Source organism: Colobus angolensis, unplaced genomic scaffold (assembly GCF_000951035.1).
Source record: "Colobus angolensis palliatus isolate OR3802 unplaced genomic scaffold, Cang.pa_1.0 Scaffold344, whole genome shotgun sequence".
NCBI lineage: Eukaryota > Metazoa > Chordata > Mammalia > Primates > Cercopithecidae > Colobus > Colobus angolensis.
The window spans coordinates 1,019,520-1,044,285 of record NW_012116755.1 but is presented as its reverse complement, the minus strand read 5'-3'; the positions used below and the strand labels follow the sequence as shown (position 1 = coordinate 1,044,285).

Sequence of the window (24,766 nt, the reverse complement as noted above, 5' to 3'; positions counted from 1 at the left end):
GGAGGTGCTTTCCTCTCTATGGGTGTCCAGTGTCGCCCCAGACCAGGGATGGGGCCAAGCGCTTAGGAGGATTGTGCGGTTGGAAGCTCTGAGTGAGCCTCAGGGAGGGGCGCATCCCCAAGCATGGATAGAACACTCAGGCGAGGCGCGCACCCAAGAGCCTGAAGCTACACAGCATTAATCTGTAAAAAGCCCTGATAATTTCCCCTCAAATGTTTTATTTTGAAAATATCAGAGTACAGAAAAGTTGAAAGTATGGCACATTGAATACCCGTAGTTTCCATCTGGACTCAACAACGAACATTTTGCTATGTTTGCCTTCTCTCTCAATACGTACTTAAAATCTTTTTTTTTTTTTAAGTTGTAAACATCAGAACATTCATTCCAAATACTTCAACATGCATCTCTTAAGATTAAGAATATTCTTCAAACTACCATCACCGTCACAGGTAAGAAAATTAACAAAAATTCCCTAATGCCATCTAATAACCAATCATATTCAAATTTCCAAACTCTCTTAAAACATGTATAACTTTTTTTTCAAATCAGTTTCACACACTTTATTTGGTTATGGCTCTTTAGTTTTGGGTTTTTGTTGTCATTGTTGGTTTTTACTTTTTATTTTGAAATGATAGATTCACAGGAAGATGCAAAGATAGCACCCTTCACCCACTTTCCCCTCATGGTTACATCTTACATAATATGAAAAAGGAAATCAACATTGGTAGAGTATGTGTGTATACTTTTGTCATTTTTAGCACCTATAGATTTGTCTAACCACCACTACAATCAAGATACACTAGTGTTCCATCACCATAAAGACCTTCCTGGTGCTACCTCTTTATAGTTACATCCAGCCCTCTCCCTATTTTCCCTCCCACCGTCCCTAACCTTTGACAACCATTAATCCATTTTTCATCTCTATAGTTTTATCATTTTGAGAATGTTATATGAACATTTTCATACACAATATGGCCTTTTGTGATTATTTTCACTCAGCATTAATTTCCTTGAAATTTATTTGAGTTGTTATGGATATCAATAAGTCAGTCAATTTTATTGCAGAGTAACAAGTATTCCATGGTAATACATAAGCCACAATTTGTTTTAACCATCTAAGGAAGGATATATGGGTTGCCTACAAGTTTTGACCATTACAAATAAAGCTGCTATGAGCATTCATATACAGGTTTTTGTGTGAACACAAGTCTTCATTTCTCTGGGATAAATGCTCAGGAGTGCAATTCCTGAGGCAAGACATATACATGTTTGGTTTTATAAGAAACTGCCAAATTATATTCCAGAGTGGCTATACCATTTTTCATTCCCAGAGAAACAGTATGAGATCCTGTTTCTCTGCATCCTTGCCAGCAGTTACCACCATAAAAATAAAAAAAATGAAAAAAATAAAAAGTTAGCTATTCTGATAGGAATGTGGTGATATCTCATGATTTTGCTTTGCATTTCCCTCATGCCTAATGATGTTGAACATTTTTTCATTTGCTTATTTGCTATGTATACTTCAGTGAAATGTCTGTCTTTTATTTTATAATTGTATTTACTTATTACTGTTAAATTTTGAAAGTTCTTTATGTAGTTTACATACAAATCCTTTGTTGGATATGATTTGCAGATATTTTCTCCCAACCTGTAATATCTTTTCATCTTTGTAAAAAGGTCTCTTACAGAGCAAATTATCTTAATTTTGATGAAGTCCAATTTAACTTTTTTTTTTCCTTTCAAGGAGCATGCTTTTGAGTCATCTGAGCCTTCTTAGCTCAGTCCTGGGTCCTGAAGTTGTTGGTTTACTGCCTGTGGATATCCAATTGCTCCAACAGTATTTGCTGAAAAGGCTATCCCTCCTCCATTGAATTGCTTTTGCCCCTGTCAAAAATCAATTGGCCATTTATATGAGTCTATTTCTGGTTCTTAGTATCTAATGGCTCTTTAGTATTATCTTTTAAAAACAAGCCTCCTCATCCATGTTTTATACTTTTCATATGGAAATTTTCACATATACACAAAAGCAGAGAACAGTATAATAAACTCACAGTAGACTCAGACAGCTTGAACAATTTTCAGTCCCCTCTCTTTTTCATCATAATAATATTTTGAAGAAGAATCTAGGGCAGCTTTCTTATACAATATTCCATGTTCTGGATTTGTCTGTTTCTCGTGGTGTCTTTTATTTGTTCCTCTGACTCCTGTATTTCCTGTAACCTGGCAATGAGGTCCAAGAAGCTTAATGAAATTCAGGTTGAATATTTTTCAGCTTATTACATCACAGGAGGTGGCACATTATGTGAGCTGTCTCAGTCTAAGCAATGTTACATTTTGTTACTTGCTGAAGAGGCAAATGACAACATTCTCTACTGTTAAACTACGTATGTCCTTTGCAATTATTATATAAGCTGGAGTGATTCTTCTACAACATGGATGAAGCATTTTCATATTCATTATCTCATAAGAACTTTGTGAGGTAGATATTCTTCTTCCTGTTTGACAGATGAGGAATTCAAGGCTCCAAGAACTGAAGAGATTTTTTCTGAAGCAGATGGCAAAATGTGACCCACATCCAGGTCTTAAAGACTTTAAGCCTTAGGCCCTTTCCAGTTTTCACTCTTGGTTTCCTTTCGTTCTAATGAGGAACCAGCCCCCAACAAACTGTGGGGCTGAATTAGTAGCATTTATGATAATCAAAATACCACTCTGACATTATTAAAAAACACAATCTTCATATTCAGATATTATTCACAGTCCAGCTACAGAAACAGAACTTTGAGAATTACAACATAAAAATTACTAACTCAAGAATATAGACTGAGTTAAAACCTACAAACGTACTCAAGGACACAGAATGGTTCACAGGGGTTAATGGGCACTGACTGCCCAAAAGTGGATTCTACATTGGCTTAATCAGTGAAGAGCTTGGCTCCATAAGAAAAATTTATGTCCCAGTAAATTTAGTGCTGGGACAGAATGCTGTTTCATGAGTAACAGGCTATCATTTGACAGCAATGATGAAATATTGATTAGAATTAACAATGACTGTGGCGGGGATCATCAGTTCAACTGCTCGGTCAAGGATTTTTTTCCTTCTGGATAGGGAAAACAGGGTACCACTGCCCTTCCATTTTAACACTCTACATCTGTTAAGTTTCAAATTCAAAAGCTGGAAAATAAATTGTTTTCCTTGGCATCACTGTTAATGGCTGGCCATAACATTTTTTTCCATACACATAAACTAGATATATAATCTATTAACTCCCTTATTTTTAAAGGTAAATTAAAAAAATTATTCTTACAGCACTAAATTCCAGTTAGCTATTCACCATACTTCCTCTTATAAAAATGAGCATCTTTTAGGTTCATGGAATCCCCCTCATTCTAATATTAACTTAATACACAAACTTACATGATCCCATGTTTTATACTTTGACCATAACCTCTTTTATCCAACTTTATTGACAACTGAATGATTTCAAAAAGCACTTTCACAAAGATCCTCTCACTTAACCCTCACAACAACCCTGTGAGGTAGGTATCATGTCAACATTTGACAGGAAACTGAGGCTTTAGGGCTGACTTAATAACATCACATGGCCATTAAGGGAAAGCCAGGAGTCAAAGGTAGGTCTTCTGATTCCAAATCCAGTGCTCTTCTTAGGTTGTCCTCATCAGCAGACTCTTGTCCACCCAACTCCACACCTGACATTAGGGATCATACTGTCTGTTCAGGTTTTCTATAGCAGTGACGCTATCTTTAAAATGCATACTATACACATTTTAAAAACCAATGTCCACTTTTTATGATTAATTTTTAATTTTATTAATAAATTTATTTTTATTTACTAAAGATGGGTCTCCCTATGTTGCCCAAGTTTGTCTCCAACTCCTGGGTTCAAGTGATCTTCCCACCTTGGCCTCCCAAAGTCCTGGGACTACAGGAGTGAGCCACTGCACCCAGTCCATGTCTACTTTTTAATACAAAGATATTTGTTGCTGTCATTTACAACTATGTTATTAGATTTGGATTATGTTTTTGAAGACTTGAAAGTTGGGATGAACTTTCTTTTATTTTTTCAGACAGAGTTTTGCTCTTGTTGCCCAGGCTGGAGTGCAATGGCATGCTCTCAGCTCACTGCAACCTCCGCCCTCCCGGGTTCAAGTCATTCTCCTGCCTCAGTCTCCTGAGTAGGTGGGATTACAGGCATGTGCCCCCATGCCTGGATAATTTTTGTATTTCAGTAGAGACGGGGTTTCATCATGTTGGTCAGGCTGGTCGCGAAATCCTGACCTCAGGTGATCCACTCGCTTCGGCCTCCCAAAGTGCCAAAATTACAGGCGTGAGCCACCACGCCCGGCCTATTAACTTTCTTCTACATGCTACTCATTTGTCTATTAAAGAGTAAATAATAAACTTTTTTCTTAGAAGAAATATATATCATTTGTCAAACAGTTACTTAAGGAGGCAGGGATTCTATTCCATTTCATATATGACACTAGATTTTCTGCATCTCAATCTTAGACTCATGGGTGTTTTGTAGCCAAGACAATTCCTCAATGGTATGGATTTTCTGTTGAAGATGAACGCTGGAAGTCTGACAGAATTCTTTTTCAGACACATCACATTCACAAGGTTTTTCATCTGTGTGGATTTTCTGATGTACAGTAAGGTTTTTTCTTTGCCTAAAAACTTTACTACAATCATTACACCCATAAGGTTTCTCCCCTGTGTGAATTCTCTGGTGGCCAACTAAATTCCTCTTAGAAGTAAAGGATTTCCTACACTTCTCACACTCATAAGGTTTTTCCCCAGTGTGCATTCTCTGATGTACAACAAGGTTTTTATTCTGACTAAAGTCTTTTCCACACTCATTACATTTATAAGGTTTCTCTCCAGTGTGGATTCTTTGATGTACCATAAGATTTCTACTAGAGGTAAGGACTTTCCTACATATAAGACATTCGTAGGTTTTTTCTCCACTGTGAATTCTTTGATGTTCAATTAGGTTTCTGTTGTAGGTAAAACCTTTTCCACACTCATTACATGCATAGGGCTTCTCACCAGTGTGGATCCTCTGATGGGCTATAAGGTTTGAGCGGTAACTGAAGACTTTCCCACAGTCATTGCATTTATAAGATTTTTCCCTCGTGTGAATTCTCTGATGTCCAATGAGGCTTTTCTTCAGAATGAAGCATTTCCCACATTCATCACACTCATAGGGTTTCTCACCACTGTGGATTCTCTTATGCTCAATGAGGTTTCTGTTTGAACTGAAAGCTCTTCCACACTCACTACATTCAAAGGGTTTTTCTCCAGTGTGGATTCTCCGATGTACAAGCAGGCTTGAATTGTAACTGAAAGCCTTCCCACAATCTTCACATTTGTAGGCTTTCTCTTGTGTATGGAGTTTCTGATGGACCATAAAACTTTTGCTCATAATAAAGGTTTTCCCACACTCTTGACATTCATATGGCTTCTCCCCATTGTGGAGTCTCTCATGGTCAATGAGGTTTCTGTTTGAACCAAAGACCTTGCCACAATCTTTACATTCATAGAGATTCTCTCCAGTGTGGAACCTTTGATGTAAAATGAGGCTCTTCTTCAGAATAAAAACTTTCCCACATTCATTACATTCATAGGGCTTCTCCCCATTGTGGAGTCTCTGGTGGTCAAAAAGGTAAGCACTTTGAGTAAAGGCTTTCCCACATTCAGTGCATTTATAAGGTTTCTCTCTGCTGTGCATCCTCTTATGGTCAAGGAAGTTTGACTTAGAACTGAAAATCTTCCCACATTTTTTACAACCAAAGGTTTTCTTTTCTGTGTGGACTCTCTGATGTAAGAGGAGGCTTTTACTTCGAATGAAAACTTTTCCACATTCTTTACACTTGTAAGGGTTCTCTGCACTGTGGAGTCGTTGATGGTCAATAAGGTAAGTGGTCTGAGCAAAGGTCTTTCCACATTCATCACATTTATAGGGTTTTTCCCCAGAGTGGATTCTCTGGTGCAGAATGAGGCTCTTCTTCAGAATGAAAGCTTTCTGACACTTGTTACATTTATAAGGTTCTTCCCCTTTGTGGAGCCTCTGATGGTCAATGAGGTAAGCATTCTGAGAGAAAACTTTCCCACATTCATTACACTTATAAGGTCTCTCCCCTGAATGGCGCCTTAGATGTATAATTAGGCCTGAGTGTCTATAGAAGCCCTTTCCACATTCCTTACACTTATAAGGTTTCTCCCCAGTGTGGATCCTCTGATGGTTTAGAAGGTAAGCACTTTGAGAAAATGCTTTCCCACATTCATTACATTTATAAGGTTTCTCCCCTGAATGGTTCCGTAAATGCATTAGAAGGCTCGAACGCTGAATAAAGCCTTTTCCACATTCCTTACATTTATGAGGTTTCTCACCAGTGTGGATTCTCCGATGGTTTATAAGATGGGAGATTTTATTAAAATGCTTACAACATATATCACATTTATAAAACTTCTTTCCTTCAGTACCTATTAAACTTTCAGAAATAGCTGAACCAAAAGTCAAGCTGTCTCCAAATTCCTTCCACTTTTGGCCTTGTTTCTCTGGTGGAGTCCTTTTCTTCTTGTCTCGTTCACAAAGGGAATCTTTCTTCACTGTATCTGCCCTTTCATCTGTTTCATTTCCCCACTCACTTGCCAAAACTTGCCATTCACACTCTTCTTCAAAATCAAGGACCTGGGGAACACTTCCTTGAAGTCTTTTTGATGTTCCTTTATGAGACTCTGCTCTTTGAGAACTACTTGGCTTTGATGTCACCTCCTCATTCTCAGTCATGGTCTCCCATTCTGGTAAAAGGAATTAAAAATGCAAATGTTACCATGTCCCTGTGTTTGGAAGAACAGGATCTTCAAATGACTTTAAAACATTCTAGGAAGGCACACTTTAATATGCATACAAAAAGGAGAAACTTTTCACTAAATTAAGGTACAAAGAATAATGCTACACTGACAAGATGTTGTGAATGGATTAACATACAACTCAGGTTGAGACATTTTTAAGTGCTTTGTCTTCAGGAAGCAGATGGAAAAATACAAATAATGCTGAGAAAACAGAAGGAAGGAAAACCAGAGAGAAAACATAGGATCTTATGGAGGTGGTTCATATCTAAGGAACTTGGATAGAAGAGCAAGAACCATTTGTATTACAAGTAACTTTCTTTTTTATTTTCTTCATGTTAGAAAGATGGAAACTTTAGGAAGCAAAATATATGTAAGGACTCTGAAAGGCAATTTTTAATTTTTGAAAAGTCAAAGGCATGAATACTTTTTAACTGGTTGAAAGCAATTAACCAACAGAAAAGAAATCCATTGAAAAGCAACTTAATTCTTAGAATACATATATTACTCCTACTCCGTTTAAAATTAAGAAATGGAAAATTTAAAATTCATTTTAAAAAGTCAGGTCCATTATGAACTCCCTTAATTACACATAAAACGTAAAAGAAGAAATACAGAAAGAAAAAGGAAAATAGAATAAAAGTATGAAAACATCTGTAAAATGATGAGGCTGAACTAATCTCCAAGGTTCCTATCTACTCCAATAGTCTCAAATATTTTAAAATACGAACAGTATGAAAATGTTTTGGAAGTTTACTTTCAAACTACCCAAGTGTGAGAGAAATTATGAGCCAGTTCCCCCAAACTGTCTAATAAGTAAAGTTATATGAATAATAGTAACATCATCTTCTCTTTGCATATAACAATACTTTTCTTCTATCTAAACAGCGAGAGAAGATAAGAGTGCAGCCATTTTATTTCATTATACATTTCTTTTTCTTTTTTTTTTTTTTTGAGGCGGAGTCTCGCTCTGCCGCCCGGGCTGGAGTGCAGTGGCCAGATCTCAGCTCACTGCAAGCTCCGCCTCCCAGGTTCCCGCCATTCTCCTGCCTCAGCCTCCCGAGTAGCTGGGACTACAGGTGCCTGCCACGTCGCCCGGCTAGTTTTTTTTTTTGCATTTTTTAGTAGAGACGGGGTTTCACCGTGTTCGCCAGGATGGTCTGGATCTCCTGACCTCGTGATCCGCCCGTCTCGGCCTCCCAAAGTGCTGGGATTACAGGCTTGAGCCACCGTGCCCGGCCTCATTATACATTTCTTTAAGTTTATGACAGGATGAGGATGGTAAAGATCCAATAAATATTAACTTGAACTACAGACATTCTTAGGTCAGGCCCTCATATCTCATCTCAACTGCCTTTCTCTCTAGGACTCAGGCAGGACTGCCAATCACACTACCCAACTACCTGGCTGCAGGGATGGGTATGTGTCTTAGGGCCTATCCAATGCTGGTACTTCAGTTTCCTTATTCACAGTGAGGTTTCAAACATAAGGAGAGGCCGGGCACGGTGGCTCATGCCTGTAATTCCAGCACTCTGGGAGGCTGAGGAGGGCGGATCACTTAAGGTCAGGAGTTTGAGAACAGCCTGGCCAACATGGTGAAACCCTGTCTCTACTAAAAATACAAAAATTAGCTGGGCATGGTGGTGCACATCTGTAATCCCAGCTACTCAGGGGGCTGAGGCAGGAGAATCACTTGAACCAGGGAGGTGGAGGTTGCAGTGAGTCGAAATCACACCACTGCATTCCAGCCTGGGTGGCAGAGCAAGACTCCATCTCAAAACAAAACAAAACAAAACAAGAACAAAACAAACGAAAAACAAAGACGAGAAGAATGCTGGTGGAGAAGGGAGCTGCTTCTATACAATGAAACAAGCTTTAAGGAAATGAAGTGTTACAAGTAGTTAAACTGAGATGGAAAATGGTTAAGAAATTAGGAACTCTTGTATCAGTAGCCAATTAGCTGGTTAAACTATTTAATGTTTTTAGCTTAGACTATATACGGGCCTCTTGAGCTTTTTAAGACTTTGTAGAAAAATGTCAGAATGATAGAGGGAGCTGGTTACTTTCCATAACGTTTGGTGAATGAAGCCTGCAAGAAAGAGACACAGGCTTTCCTACCTCTAACACTCCCTGCCTTTCATCTGCCCCAATTCATGCGTACCTTCTGTCAATGATCTTTCCAATATGTAAATTTGATCATGTCACTTACCTGCTCAAAACACCTAACTCTTCATTGCCTACAGGACAAAGCAGAAATAACCAGTGGAGTCAAAGGGATATCTTCACCCACTGCCTATTTTTCTGGTATCTATTATTGTCAGTATCTCTTACGCCCCTAGACTCTAGCCACAGTGCCCAAACATGTCATTTCTTGCCTCTCTATCACTGCCCATGTTCTTTCCTCTTCCTGAATTGCTCTTCCTCTTTCCAAGTCACCATCCAAGCCCGTACCTATACCCTTTAAAACTAAGCTCTAAAGTCACTCTCTGGACATTAACATTGATCTTAAAAAAATAAAAAGGAGTATAAATGATACTACCAATGATACTGTGCCAATAAATTAAGACAACTTAGATGAAATAGGCAAATTCCTAGAAAGCCACAAACTACTAAAACTGACTCAAGAAAGGGAAAATCTGAGGAGGTCTACAGCAGGGAAAGAAATTGAATCAGTAATTAAAAAAAAAAAAAAATTACCCCCACCCCCTGCCCACACACAAAAAGCCCAGGCCCAGGTCGCTTCACTGGCAAATTCTACCAAACCTTAGAAGAATACCATTTCTTCACAAATTCTTCCAATAAACAGAAACATTTCCCAACTAATTCTATGAAGCTGGTATTGCCCTGATAGCAAAACCAGACATAACCATCACAAAAAAGAGAACTATAGATAAATATAGCTTATGAATACAAACAAAGAAATCCTCAACAAAATGCTAACTAACCAAATCTAGCAGGACATAAAAAGAATTATACACCATGACCAGGTGAGATTTATCACAGGAAAATAATGTTGGTATAACACTAGGAAACCAATTAATGTAATACACCATATCAACAAAATGAAAAACAAAAACCACATCATCATGACAATAGATAAAACACTCCTTAGTGATAAAAACACTCAACAAAGTAGGAATAGAAGGGGAGTTCTGGCCAGGCACAGTGGCTCATGCCTGTAATCCCAGTTCTTTGGCAAGCCAAGGTAGGTGGATCGCTTGAGGCCGAGAGTTTGAGACCAGCTTGGGGAACATGGTGAGCCACTGTCTCTACAGAAAAAAATAAAATAAAAATAAAAACAAATAATTAGCTTGGTGTGTGCCTGTGGTCCTAGATATGTGGGAGGCTCAGATAAGAGGATTAGGAGGATTACTTCAGCCCAGGAAGTTGAGGATGTAGTGAGCCGTGATCACGCCACTGCACTTTAGCCTGGGCAACAGAGTAAGACCCTGTTGAAAAAAATTAAATTATATTTCATGGTGGAAGACTGAATGGGTTCTCCCTGAGAACAAGAACAAGAAAAGGCTATCTGCTCTTGCCACTTCTAGTCAACATGTACTGGAGGTTCTAGCCAGAGCAATTAGGTAAGAGAAAGAAAGAAAAGGCATCCAGATTGTAAAGGAAGAAGTAAAATTACCTCTATTTGCAGATGACAAAATCTTGCATATAGACAATCCTTAGAAATCACTAAAAAACCATTAAAACTAATAAATAAGTACAGTAAGATTGTAGGATACAAGCTCAACATATAAAAATCAGTCTGACATGGTGGCACACACCTGTGGTCCCAGCTACTCAGTAGGTTTAGGCTGAGGAATGCTTGAGCCCAGGAGCTCAAGGTCAGCCTGAGAAACGTATAAAACCCCATCTCATTAAAAAAAAAAAAAAAAAAGTGGTATTTCTATCCATTAGTATTAAATAATCCACAAAAGAAGTTAATAAAACATTTATAATAGTCTCAGAAACAAGATCAGGATAAATTTAACAAAAGAAGTGAAAAACTTATATTCTGAAAACTACAAAACATTACTGAAAGAAGCTGAAGGCTTAAATAAATGGAAAGAAACCTCATGTTCAAAGATTAAAAGATTTAACATTAATAAATGGCAGTACTCCTCAAACTGATCTACAGATTCATTGCAATCCCTATCAAAATCTCAGCTTGTTTCTTCAAAGATATTGACCAGTTGATATCAAAATTAGATGGAAAGTCAAGAGACCTAGAGTAGCTAAAACAATCTTGAAAAAGAACATAGTTGGAGGACTCACACCTTTTTATTTTAAAATGTACTATGAAGCCAAAATAGTAAGAGAGGGTGATACTGACATAAGGGTAGACATATAGATCAAAGGACTAGAATTGAGACTTTAGAAATAAACTCTCATATTTATAATCAACTGTTTTTGTTTTTAAAGGGTGCCAAAACAATGCAATGGGGAAAGCACAGTCTTTTCAACAAATGGTGCCTGGGATAAACGGTGCCACATGCAAAAGAATGAAGACGGATCCTTGTCTCATACTATATACAAAAATTAACTCAAAATGGATAAAAGACTGAAATGTAAGAGCTAAAACTTAAAAGAAAACATAGACATATATGCTCCCGGCCCTAGATTAGTGACGGTTTCTTAGATATGACACCAAAAGTAGAAGCAACAAAAGAAAAAAAAAAACAAAACTGGAACTCATCAAAATTAATGACTTTTGTCCTTGAAAGGATATCATCAAGTAAGGGAAAAGTCACCAGGCCCAGTGGCTCATGCCTGTAATGCCAGCACTTGGGGAGGCTGAGGCAGGAAGATCGCTTGAGGCCAGGAGTTCAAGACCAGCTTGGGCAACACAGTAAGACTCTGTCTCTACAAAAAATTTTAAAATTAGCCAGGCTGATGGGGTGCATTTGTAATCCCAGCTACTCGGGAGGCTGAGGTGAGAGGATCACTTGACCCCAGGAGTTCAAGGCTGCAATAAGCTATGATCGCACCACTACACTCCAGCCTGGGCAACAGGGCAAGACCCCACAGAATGGGAGAATATATTCATAAGTCATGTATCTGTTAAGGCACTTATATATAGAATATATAAAGAACTCTTACAACTTAGTAATAAAAAGACACATAACCCAGTTAAAATACAGACAAAGAATCTGAATAGACAGTTTTCTCCGAAGACATACATATAGTCAATAAGAACATAAAAAGTTGCTCCACATCATTAACCATCAGGGAAATGCACATCAAAACCACAGTGAGATATCATTTCAAACCCACTAGGATAGTTAAAATAAAAAAGACAGATAATATCAAGTGTTAGGGATGATGTAGAGAAACTGGAACCCTTATACACTGCTGGTAGGAGTGTAAAATGGTGCAACTGCTTTGGAAAACAGTCTGGAAGTTCCTCAAATGACTAAATACAGAGTTATCATAAGACCTAGCAATTCACGGGAGGCTGAGGCAGGAGAATGGCGTAAACCCGGGAGGCGGAGCTTGCAGTGAGCCGAGATGGCGCCACTGCACTCCAGCCTGGGCGACAGAGCTAGACTCCGTCTCCAAAAAAAAAAAAAAAAAAAAAGACCTAGCAATTCTACTCCTAGGTAGAAATGAAAACTTATATCCACACAAAAAATTGTACACAAATGTTCACAGCAGTATTATTCATAATGGACCAAACATGGAAGTACCTAAGTGTTCATCAACTGATAAATGGAGATATATCCATTCAATGGAATATCTGGCAATAAAAAGGAATAAAGAACTGATACCTGATACAACATGGATGCGCCTTAAAACACTATGCTAAGTAAAGGAAGCCAATCACAAATGACCACATATTGCATGATTCCATTTATATGAAATGTTTCAAATACACAAATCTATAGAGGTAGAAAGCAGATTGGTGCCTGCTAGGGCTGGATTGGAGGAATGAGTTAGGTGAAATGAAGGTGGACTGCTGAAGGGTTGATGAAATTTTTTTTGTTTTCTTTGAGATGGAGTCTCACTGTCGCCCAGGCTGGAGTGCAGTGGCATGATCTTGGCTCACTGCAAGCTCCGCCTCCCGGGTTTGCGCCATTCTCCCGCCTCAGCCACCCGAGTAGCTGGGACAACAGGCGCTGGCCACCTGGCTAATTTTTTTGTATTTTTAGTAGAGACGGGGTTTCACCGTGTTGGCCAGGATGGTCTTGATCTCCTGACCTCATGATCCACCCGCCTCGGCCTCCCAAAGTGTTGTGATTACAGGCGTGAGCCACCACGCCCAGCAGAAAATGTTTTTAAATTACTGTGGTAATGGTTACACAACTCTGTGAATACCCAACAACCACTGAACTGTACACTTTAAATGGTGAATTTTATGGTATGTTAAATATACCTCAGTAAAACTGCTATAAATCTTTCCCTCCTGGTGGAGGAACTGGGAACCATCCATTTCCTCCTGCCACTGTCCCAATCCTTCCATCATTCCCAGGCTCCTATGGGCTCACATAAACTTATGCATACTTTTATTATACAGAATGTGCCAAATTACATTGTAATTATAAGTGGAAATGTCTATCTCTCCAATTTGAATGTACTTTAAGGCAGGGGCTAAGCCTGACACAGGAGGTACTCAATATTTCTTAATACTTTCCTTCAAATTTTAGTCCAATCTCCTAAAGAAATATATACAAACATTTTACACACTGAAGTAGTATGTACAAGTTATCTGGGAGTCTGCTTTTCTACCACAGTTTATCGATGCATGAAAATTGGGTACACAGAGTTGTCATAATATTTGATAGTGTCATAATATACTATTAGGTCAAAACACCATGCTCTACTTAGTACTTTCTCTTAGGGAATTTGTTTTGCCCAACTTTTAACCATCATAGTTACCTGGGACTATTTTTAGACATATGACTTTTATTTCCTCTTTTTGAACCATTTCTTTAATGTATCCCCCTCAAATCAGAGTTACTAAGTCAGTGGGAATAAACACTGGGCATCTGCTTGCCCGAAGCCCCAACACTGGAGTGCACATTTTTTTTTTATTTATTAAAGTACGTTCAAGTTTCTTTTTCTTCAAAAAGCTGGAATAATAAAGCAACTACATTATTTTATTGTTTATTTTTTTTAGTTTAACTCTTAGACATATCTGGAATTTATTTTAGTGTACAGCATGAGGTATGGGTCCATAGTGAGTATTTTTCATAAAATCAGCCAATTAATCCATATAGTCTGTTTTAAAATTTTTAGAAAAGATTGATGATCAAATAAATACCTTTGGAACTACTGAAAGCCACTGGGGTTAAAAAACAAGCTAGGAGGGTGGTGCATGACTAGAGTCCCAGCTACTTGGGAGGTTGGGGTGGGAGGTTTGCTTGAGGCCAGGAGTTTGAGGCCAGCCTGGGCAGCGTAGTGAGACTGCCATCTCAAAAAACAACAAAACCCCTCCACAAGATGTCTATGTCATTCTATATATCAAGATAAGTTGATAAATATCAAGACAGATTAAAGCTTAAATATCAAAATAAAATGATAAAAAATCTTAAGAAAATACAGCTGGGCACAGTGGCTCATGTCTGTAATCCCAGCACTTTGGGAGGCTGAGGCGGGTGGATCACCTGAGGTCAGGAGTTTGAGACCAGCCTGGCCAACATGGCAAAACCTCATCTCTACTAAAAATACAAAAATTAGCTGGGCATGGTGGTGCACATCTGTAATCCCAGCTACTCAGGGGGCTGAGGCAGGAGAATCACTTGAACCAGGGAGGTGGAGGTTGCAGTGAGTCGAAATCACACCACTGCATTCCAGCCTGGGTGGCAGAGCAAGACTCCATCTCAAAACAAAATAATTTTATGAGGAAAAAGACCAGTAAGACCATACAGGAAAATACTCCTAAGTTTGACAACATAAAAGGTTTTCTAAGGCTTAAAAAAAAATTAATAAATAATATTGAAAGGCAAACAAATGGGAAAAACATCTGCAAAGCATTAGCAGTAGTTCTATATATAGGAAGTGTATGAATAGGAGTAAAATGACGAGTAAACATATGAAGAGATTTCAATCACACTAATAATGAAACCATGAAAAACAAACAAACAAAAGATGGTATTCTTTATCTACCTAGCAAAGATTTAATTAAAAGACTGACCAAATCATGAGCATATCCAGGGGAAATTGGTTCTTCTGTGTGCTCTTTCTGGGGGAGTTTAATTCAAGTATCATTGGTAGAAAATAATTTGTGAATATGTATCAAAGTATAAAATCTACAGACCAACCCACCACTACCACTGCTGAGATACTAAAGGATGCAGTCTCAAAAGTGTGAAAATATACAGTATAAATTCTTAAAGACAATAAAATAATAAAGTTGCTAGGTACAAAATTAATATACAAAAAAACAGTACTTTCATATATGCAAATGACAGTCAATCAGAAAATATCAGAAAAGACTCTAATTCCAAAGAATAAATATTACCAGAAATATGCAAGATCTAGGCGATTTTAAAACATGTCTGACACATACAAAAACAGTACAGAAAAAATGGAATGTTATGTAATGTTCTTGAATAGAAACAAATATAAACATTCAGAATCATAAAGCTGTCAGTGTAAAGCATGATACACGGACCATGCAATACTCTGCAGCCATTTAAACTGATACTTTAAATCTGTATTTCAGTCAAAATTAGTTCCTGTGGCTGATTACCCAGTTCTGAATGTTGATTTCTCCAAACAGAATTCTATACTTTTCTTCAAGTTCCAGTATAAATGCTACCTCTTTTATGGCCTTTCCTAATCCCCAGGAATGAAACTTATTGCCCTGTTTTCTGCATTTCCATCACACCAGGTTTATGCCACTCTTGTACCAATTATTTTACTATGCCTTGCATATTTAATATTCCTGTAATAAACTCCTAAACCATCATAAGCTATTTAAGGGCAGAATCACATCATTTTCACAGCTGTACCACGATAGATATTTAATGTTTGCTGGAAGCAAAAATGGCTAACAAAAATTTTTGAAATATTCTTCTATTATTTATCAAATAAATCTATTTTAGAATATATAATTTTAAAATTATATTAGCAACAATTTAGAATTGTGGGATTACTCAGTACAAATGAAGGCAGAGCAAAAGGAGTATTCTTGCACATCACTGCTAAGAACAGAGAACAGGGATTGCTACAGAAAGTAATTTGGCAATATGAAGCAAGAGCCTTAAAGCCAAACACTTATGCCCAGTAATTGTACCTGTAAAAATAATAAAACATTTTAGAATGCCTTAGGCACAGAGACAGATGATTATTATAGCAATTATCCAAAATAAGGAAATGGCTGACTGAATTATGGTACAAATCATATAGCCAATATAGATAATAACTGCAAAGAGTTTGTAACATGTGAGAACACACACAAGGAAAGCAAGCTATAAAACTGTACACAGACACACAAACACACACATTTGAACAATGTAAAAAATCCCTCAAACATATAGAAAAAACAGAAAGGTAATATATCAAAATGATAATAGTTATCTGGAAATAGTGATGTTAAGGAAGGTTTTTTTCTTTGTAATATTCGGTGTTTTGTTTTCCAAAATAAGTATATGCTACTTTTATAATCAGAAAACAAATAAAGGCTGGTAAAATAAAGGTAAGCATCACAGAAAGAAGAGTCCTTACCTAGGGAGGTCACATTTCCATAATTCTCCAGCATCACATCCCAGTACAAGGCCCTCTGGATTGGGCCCAGACATGCCCATTCCTCTGAAGTGAAGCATACTGACACCTCCTCGAACATCACCAACTCCTGAAATAACAGGTGTGTGTGAGATTACCAATGCCCAGGAAGTTGCTTGTCAAAAGGTTCCCTTCACTTCTGGGGAAGGAATACACTGTGAGGCTGTGAGTGCACAACAGACATCAGGGAGACATAAGGAGATCACATGTAAAGTCTGTCTTCCAATAGCATAGACCTTGATTTAGAAATGGGAACTGACTGGACATCGAAGGACAAGGATGAGATAGGGCACTTCAGCCACAGTTAGGCTGTGCAGTTGGGAAGGAAAGAGGATGCAAACCTTACCTGGGGCTGGGCTGTTAGGAGCATAAGTGCCATTAATTGATTTCTTGGGTTCTCTTCCTGGGAAAGGGCAGAAGCTTCAGGGGCAGGAGAATCTGAGGAAGGAGAAAAAGCTGCATATGGGACCTACAAACCTTTTCTGAGTGACCCCCCCTTGCAGAGCTGGAATAACACAAAGAATAGGAATACGAATGGATACAAGGCTGGGCGCAGTGGCTCACGTCTGTAATCCCAGCACTTTGGGAAGCCGAGGCAGGGGGAATCACGAGGTCAAGAAATTGAGACCATCCTGGCAAACATGGTGAAACCCTGTCTCTATTAAAAACACAAAAAAATTAGCTGGGCGTGGTGGTGCGTGCCTGTAGTCCCAGCTACTCGGGAGGCTGAGGCAGGAGAATGGCTTGAACCTGGGAGGCAGAGATTGCAGTGAGCTGAGATCGCGCCATTGCACTCCGGCCTGGGCGACAGAGTGAAACTCCGTCTCAAAAAAAAAAAAAAAAAAAAAAGAATGGATACAAGATCAGAGGGGCCCAAGAAAGAAAAAGAGAACAGCAGGAACAGCAGAAAGAAACTGGCACTGTAAGAGATTCCTAGACAGGGTAGCAGAGGAAGCAACTCCCTGGAAGTAGGGGGATGAGCCACAGAAAGGGTCCTGGAACAGCCCAAAGCCCAGAGCACTGAGTAAATACCATGCTGAGGATCCTGGAGGTTGAATGCCACTAGGTCAGTAGGAGGATGCGGGCAAATTTCAGCTGCTATGTGGCTGCCAGGAAGTACAGGAGGAAGTGTTGTTCCTGGGGCACTCACCGCCTTCTGGAGAGTGTCCTGATCCTGGACAAGGACTGGAACCTGGAAACAAGTAAAATAAGCTGGTTCTTCTTGTTCCTTAAGAAAATTGACTCACCTAAGCACTGTGGACCTCTTTCTGCCCACAATCTAGAACTGTGAGATCAGAGAGACCCACCTCAAGTATGGAGCATCAAAACAGCAGTAAAGCTTTGCATTGAGAGCAATGGAGCTGCCCTCGAGACCCACTCATGGCACTGGTGACCTCTCCCAGAGGAGACTGTACAGAACGGTGGGAACAGAAGCCAGACCTGGGTGTGGGTTAAGGAGGGAATGGGAAGTAATAAGCAGTAATTAAGAGCATGGATTTTAGCTTCAGACTTAGTTTTAGATTGGACTTCAGTCACATCTCTTCTACTTATTTACCATCTGCTTATTGACCCTTTTACCTAACCCTTTGTGCTCAAATACAACTAACACTAAAATTGGCACCAAGACACTTGGGTTTTGAGGTCAGCCAGACGTCTGCCTCAGTTTCCTGCTTTCTCAAATCAGGATATATTAGTAATTTGTAATGAAATATATAGCTCTAAAATTTTCCATATTATGATTAAAACAAACAGGCCCATCCTTAGTGCCACACCCAAGTTTGGGTTATGATGTCTTATACAGAAATGTTTTTAGTGAGCTACAGATGTACAGAAAGAAATCTCACACACATGAGATGCTACATTAAGATTCCAATCTAATGGTCAAGGATATAAATCTTATCAGAAACAAATATCTTAGCCCAGTCCCTTGGCTTACAGATCTCTAGTAGGGCACACAAGAGATCTTACCAAGATTTGGAAAGCTTCATTCGTGTTATACTACTGCCATTTTATGTATGTATGTATGTACATATGTATGTATGTATTTAAAGACAGGATCTCACTGCATCACCCAGGCTGGAGTGCAATGGTATAATCATAGCTCACTGCTGCCTCAACCTCCTGGGTTCAAGTGATCCTCCCACCTCAGCCTTCTAAGTAGCTGGGAGTTCAGGCATTCGCCACTACACCTGGCTAATTTTTAATTTTTTTGTAGAGATGGGGTCATCTTATGTTGTCCAGGCTTGTCTTGAACTCCTGCCCTCAAGTGATCCTCCCACTTCAGCCTCCCAAAGTGCTGGAATTATAGACATGAGCCACTGTGCCTGGCCTGCTATTGCCTTTTATACTCTAGGCTTTCATTACCATTCCAAACAGAATTATAGAAACAATACATAGGCTTCTGTTTAGGGAAAAACTTTTCAACATTTCTTCTTCAGGTTCTTGATCCAAACTCAGCATTAGCAAGCATTACCCAGGGGACAAAACAGAGTCAATGTTTTTATGCTGCTTCTGAGTTGGACCCCAAGACCTCAACATAAACCCGTTTCTCTACAGACATATTCTATGGTCTGAATACTCATGGGCCTGCTTTAATTATCGTTAGGGTTGCTAGTGTGCTATTAATTTTTAATGAAAATCACAGGATCACCCTCTAGCCCAGCCTCAATTCTTTCCTTCCTTTCATCCCAACACCCATCACCCCTCTCCGCCTTTCTCACTTGTATTGCTGGTCCATCAAGGTCTTTCTGCAGCTCCTCTACCAGGGCCACAGCCTCCTCGCCACTTCCAGGGTGATGGAGCTGTACCCAGGTCCGAATCTCCCCAGGCAGGATGCTCAGAAACTGCTCCAGCACCAGCAGCTCCAGGATCTGTGCCTTGGTGCGTGCTTCTGGTCTCAGCCACCGGCGACAGAGTTCCCTGAGCCGGCTCAGGGCCTCCTGGGGTCCAGATGTCTCATGGTAACGTAATTGTCTAAAGTGTAGGTGGGAGGTCTCCCAAACAGAGGAGCTGCTTCCTTGGAAGCTGGTTCCCCATTTCCAGGTATCATCCTTCCCCTTCACAAGGCCCTCTTGTCTCAGAGCATTGTGGGCCCAATTATCTCTTGTCATTGCTGTTTTTTGAAAAAGGCTCCTCTCCAGTCCAGGTCTCCTTAATCCTTGACTTCTTCCTTAGAGCTTGGAGAGTATCATCTACAAGATCTCAAGAAATCATTGTTAAAGTTAGCCCAGAGAAACAACTGAGCTTTACAGGCCCCAGTCAGCTCCCAGTACTAGAGAGAACCTTTGTCAGTGCAAGGTTCCAGGTTCTAGAGAGTGCTTCCTCTGACAGAAACCCCCTGCCTAAGGCTCTCGGACACAGACACTCATGTTATCCACACGACTGCTGAAACCAAACATATGAACTTCCTTCGGTCTTTATTCATAGGATCCCTTCATCTAATTACAATAGACTCTTTACCACTCTAACAGTGAGCATCCTGACTACTCCTGTGCAACCTGGAATAAGTACCTCACTTCTGAACCTTAGTTTCTTAACCTGTAAAATAGGGATAGTAGCAGTTCTTACCTCATGGGGTTGTGATGAGAATTTGATGTATAATACATTTCAAGTTTTTGAACACTGCCTGGTATATGGGTTTAAATGTTACTTATTACCCTTCTGTAACTAGCACTCTTTCCTATGTTCTGCAGAGTTAACAAGTAATCATTAATCATGATACATATGAGATAAAATCCTAACCACCTCCTCAATTAACAAAGAAAGGATGAATTAAGTTCTGTGTAGTTTTGCTCTATATGCCTTTAATTCTCTGAAAATTGTTCATTCTGTTAATCAAAATATTTGGATAAATTTCCCATTTTTTCTTTTCCTTTCACATCTAGTCCCACAGATGGATAAATATGAATAAGGTTTTATTATACAGAACTTAGACTTGCTCTCTAGAAATCACCTGTTCTTTAGAAATAACACATTTTTCTAATTATAAAACCAAAAATTTATAAAACCAGAAAACACACAAAACCAGAAAACAATCACTGCTATTATTCTGAACTATGTCCTTATCACAATTTAATTATTATAGATTAATTCTAACTTTCCCCAATTATTAATAAGGTCACAATGGCTATCCTTGCTAACAAATTTTTAGTTACATCTCTGCTTATTTCTTCAGGATAAACTCCTAGGAGAAAATTGTTGGGTTAAAGGGTACAAACATTTTTAAGCTTTTAAGGTTATAATAGTTATATCACCATCAGAAAGCATATGAAAGCATCCTCTTTATTTGAACACATAGACCCTTAAAGACAGCTTGCTTATAACAAATAGGGGAGTCAGAAATATAAACATAATTTCAATATAATGTTTAAGTACAAGTAATAGGAGAACATAAAACTACAGAAAGGATTCACGAAAGGTACTTTTTTTTTTTTTTTTTAGATGGAGTCTCACTCCGTCACCCAGGCTGGAGTACAGTGGCGTGATCTCAGCTCAAAACAACCTCTGCTTCACGGGTTCAAGCAATTTTCCTGTCTCAGCCTCCCAGGTAGCTGGAACTACAGGCTCGCACCACCATGCCCAGGTAATTTTTGTATTTTTGGTAGAGATGGGGTTTTGCAGTGTTGGCCAGGATGATCTCAATTTCTTGACCTCGTGATCTGCCTGCCTCGGCCTCCCAAAGTGCTGGGATTACAGGCGTGAGCCACCACACCCAGCCATGAAAGGTAATTTTGGACTGGGCTTTTAAGGAAAAATAAAAGGATCATTGGACTACGAGGAAAAACATTCCAGGAAGAAAGAAACTCTATTTTCAAAAGCAAGGGAGGACACATAACTCTGTGAAGGAAGACCAGAGAAGGAAAGTGAACTTTGGAGGCAAGAGTGTAGGAGTAGAGCAGAGAGGTAAACAGAAGTTGAATTCTAACTACAGCTCTTGAGAGGCAGTATTCTGAGATGATCCTGTCCTGTAAGTGAAGCAGTTTTACTTACATTTAAGCATTAAAAAGGTTTTATTTTACATTTTTCCTTATTTTTAAAAATAATAATATATTCGCTTGGTTCAAAATTTAAAATTATAAAATGAATACTGTGTAAAGTTTCCTTCTCCGTTAGCTTCTTATCTTTCCAGTTGTTTCTGCATATGTATGTACACATATATCGTTATCTAGTTCCCTTATTTTCACAAATGGTAGGACACCATGAATGACACACTACATTTTTATCTTCTCAATAATACCATGTCTTAGAGATATTTCCTGTCAATATACAGTCCTTCTCCGCATTTTTATGGATGCATAGATGTATCATAATTTATTCATGCCAGCACTGATGGAATGTTTGGGTAGTTTTCAATAATTTCTTATTCCCAACAATATTATCATGAATAATCCTGGGCATACATCAGTTTGGATGTGTGTAGGCATATATAAGAAAAATTCCTTGAAACAGAATTGCTGAGTCAAAATGTATATGCATGTATAATTCTGATACTACCAATATGACCTCATTAGGATTGTACCAATTTATAATTTATACTCCATCAAAAACAGTTGTATGGGAGTGCCTTTCCTCACTTTCACCAATACGGTTCTCAAAGTTATGTGCTCTTTGCCAAATTTTTAACTTCCATTTTCAATGAATTAATATATTGAGTCACTTGTATATTTTTTCAAGTAACTATTCATATATTTTGCCCATGTTTCTATTGAGGTGTTGGGTCTTGTTAATTTGTACACACTTTTATCACAGGAAAACTAGTCCTCTGTTTACAATGGCAGCTGCAAATTTTTCTCAGTTTGTCAAGTGTCTTTGTGACTATATGTGCCATGTGACTTTGCTTAAAGTGTTTTTTGCCATGCAGTCAATCTTTTACGACTTCTGGGTATTGTACCAAAGTTAGAAAGACCTATTCCACTCTGAGCATGAAGAGAGTCTTGTTGTGTCAGGATTCTATTAGTGAGGAATGGTGGGGGTGAGAGGACTGGATATCAAGAAAGGTCAGTTAGGTTTTTGTAATAAACACATGACTTAAGTTCTAAACGAAGTAGGAACTTACTTATCCCCCAGCAGGGATAAGGTAATTGAGAAAAACTTGGCAGTCCTTGGTAACTGATCTGGGGGTAATGGAAAGGAATTTTTAAAAAGAATTTCGAATAATTTTCAAATAACATAAAAATAACAAATTCTTAAACATACATTTTATTTGCTTCTCACAAAAGGTTTTCAAGGCAGAAGTTGAAAAGAACAAAAGGATCAGAAGAGCGAATCCACTCAAAGCCACTTAGCTAGTCGAGATATGGGAGCAAATTCTGAATTCAGGGATTCTAATTCCAGAAGTCCAAAACAATTCCATCTACGAAGAGACTTATGAAACCCAAACTTACTGTTCTAAAACAACGGTTTCCAAATACCAGTCCACGACAAAGCTTTAATTTGGCAAGCTGCAAAAAGAGAAAACCAGTAACAATCGTCGCTGACAGGTTGGCAATGAGTGTGTGTGTGTGTGTGTGTGTGTGTGGGTTGGGTGTGTGCGCGCGCGCGCAAAGGCCAGCATTTATTCTGAGTTTAAGGTCTTAGTACTTTGGGTGAAAATGTATTGCCTGAAGTAATGGTGGTATGGGTGGTTTCAAGTTTGATTTTTAAATACCATTATATTACAAAACTAAAAGACTAAAAAAACTAAAATTGTTCCATCCCTTAAACAAACAAAAATCCGTCCTCAGGAGTCTGGGCGCCGCCGGTATAGGGAAGCCTCAGAATGTTTCAGTGCATCAGCCTCAGAGAAAACTGAGGAAGAGCAGGAAGGCCTGAGCTGGGGGCGCAGGCTGCTGAGGCAGCTCTTCTCAAAGCGCCAGTGGAGTCCGTTAGACGAGAGCACCCGTCCACAGACACACACAGACTCGAAGCTGCTGTCCTCAGTACCTCCTCCTGGCCGGCTGCGTGCCCAGCCGAGGCCACGACGTCGACCCCCAACACGGAGCTGGGGACGGACCGTGCCGGGGGTCAGGGCCCGGGAGGGGCTACCGAGGGCTGTGCAGTCCCAGCAAGCTCAGGACCGCGTCCCGGGTCGCCTTCCCTGCACGCCCACCCGCCCTCGAGCCCACCCCGCTCACCGGGGGCTCCCGCTGCGGCTCCAGCCTTGGGTACCGCCGCCTCGGCGCCAGGCCGCTAGGAGATGACACAGGAACTACCCCTTGCGGCAGCCGAGGCACAGAATAATGGCCGAGCCGAGGATATTGCAACTTCCGGTTGCACCCCGCCCCTCATCCCGGATCTCTAGGAAGCCACATCTCTATGGTTCGTTTCTTTTCCTAGAGCTGGAGAAGAGAGGCGGAACTCCTGAGCCCTTGGGTACTACTATTCCTTACATCCCTTACATCAAACAAGAACTGGTCGCTGTTTCAGACCGGAAGGGTGCAGAGATGAAGGACAGGACCCAGGGTCTCAGGATGCTTGTTGCCTCCTAAGAGAGTTGGACATTTCTGTTTTGATTTGCATTTCAATTGAGGTTGATAGGGAGTAACCTTCATGTCTGAATGATCTGGTAGGTGACTTTTCTGGTCTCTTCTTGAACCTATGCAGTTCTCATAATAACATTATTTCTCATAATAAATAATAATATGGCTTATAAATCACCCACTTGTGAATTCGCTTACTGTGGTGTATCTCTTGCGCACATGATGACATATTGGAGCTATGATATTAAATAGTAATCAAATTGAAGGTGCAAGGTAATGTGCAAACGGTAGGGACATCTCTCCCCTGAAAGAGGAGGTTATTCTAGCTGTCCATCACCCTGGGTAGAGTGAGGTGTGTATAAAGGAAACTGGAACTCTGATGCTTTCTTTGGTCTTCAGTCTCTTAGGTTTGGACTTCTGGAATTGACACCCCTATATGGGACTATGGTTGGAACAAGTCTCCAACAGGGCAAAGGCCATGTCTGCATGGATCCCATGTATTTAGCACCTAGTACAAAGCTGAAGCCACATAGGTCGTAGATGAATGTTTATTGAATGAGCAAGGTTCTTGTTATTCTGTTTATGTCTTTTTTTTTTGAGATGGAGTTTCGCTTTTGTTTCCCAGGCTGGAGTGCAGTGGCGCAGTCTTGGCTCACTGCAACTTCCACCTCCCAGGTTCAAGCCTCAGCCTCCTGAGCAGCTGGGATTACAGGCA

At 39.5% G+C, this 24,766-nt stretch overlaps 1 protein-coding gene across 3 annotated transcripts; it reads right to left on the bottom strand.

The window, feature by feature from the left end:
• Window positions 1–198: 198 nt before the first annotated feature.
• ZNF197 (zinc finger protein 197) lies at window positions 199–23,835 on the bottom strand. 3 transcript variants are annotated; one of them, XM_011952623.1, is made up of 6 exons: window positions 23,707–23,829; window positions 19,315–19,794; window positions 17,627–17,786; window positions 16,941–17,032; window positions 16,538–16,664; window positions 199–2,220 (listed from the first exon to the last, which is right to left on the bottom strand). In XM_011952623.1, exons 2-6 carry the CDS (start codon window positions 19,702–19,704, stop codon window positions 2,186–2,188), a joined length of 804 nt encoding a protein of 267 aa, XP_011808013.1. In that variant the 5' UTR covers window positions 19,705–19,794; window positions 23,707–23,829; the 3' UTR covers window positions 199–2,185. The 3 variants fall into 3 exon arrangements, with proteins under 3 accessions (XP_011808013.1, XP_011808012.1, XP_011808011.1); XM_011952622.1 differs by having other exon boundaries at window positions 1,177–2,220; window positions 19,315–19,785; window positions 23,707–23,835; XM_011952621.1 differs by lacking the exon at window positions 199–2,220 and adding an exon at window positions 3,253–6,823 and having other exon boundaries at window positions 19,315–19,785; window positions 23,707–23,835.
• Window positions 23,836–24,766: the final 931 nt, after the last annotated feature.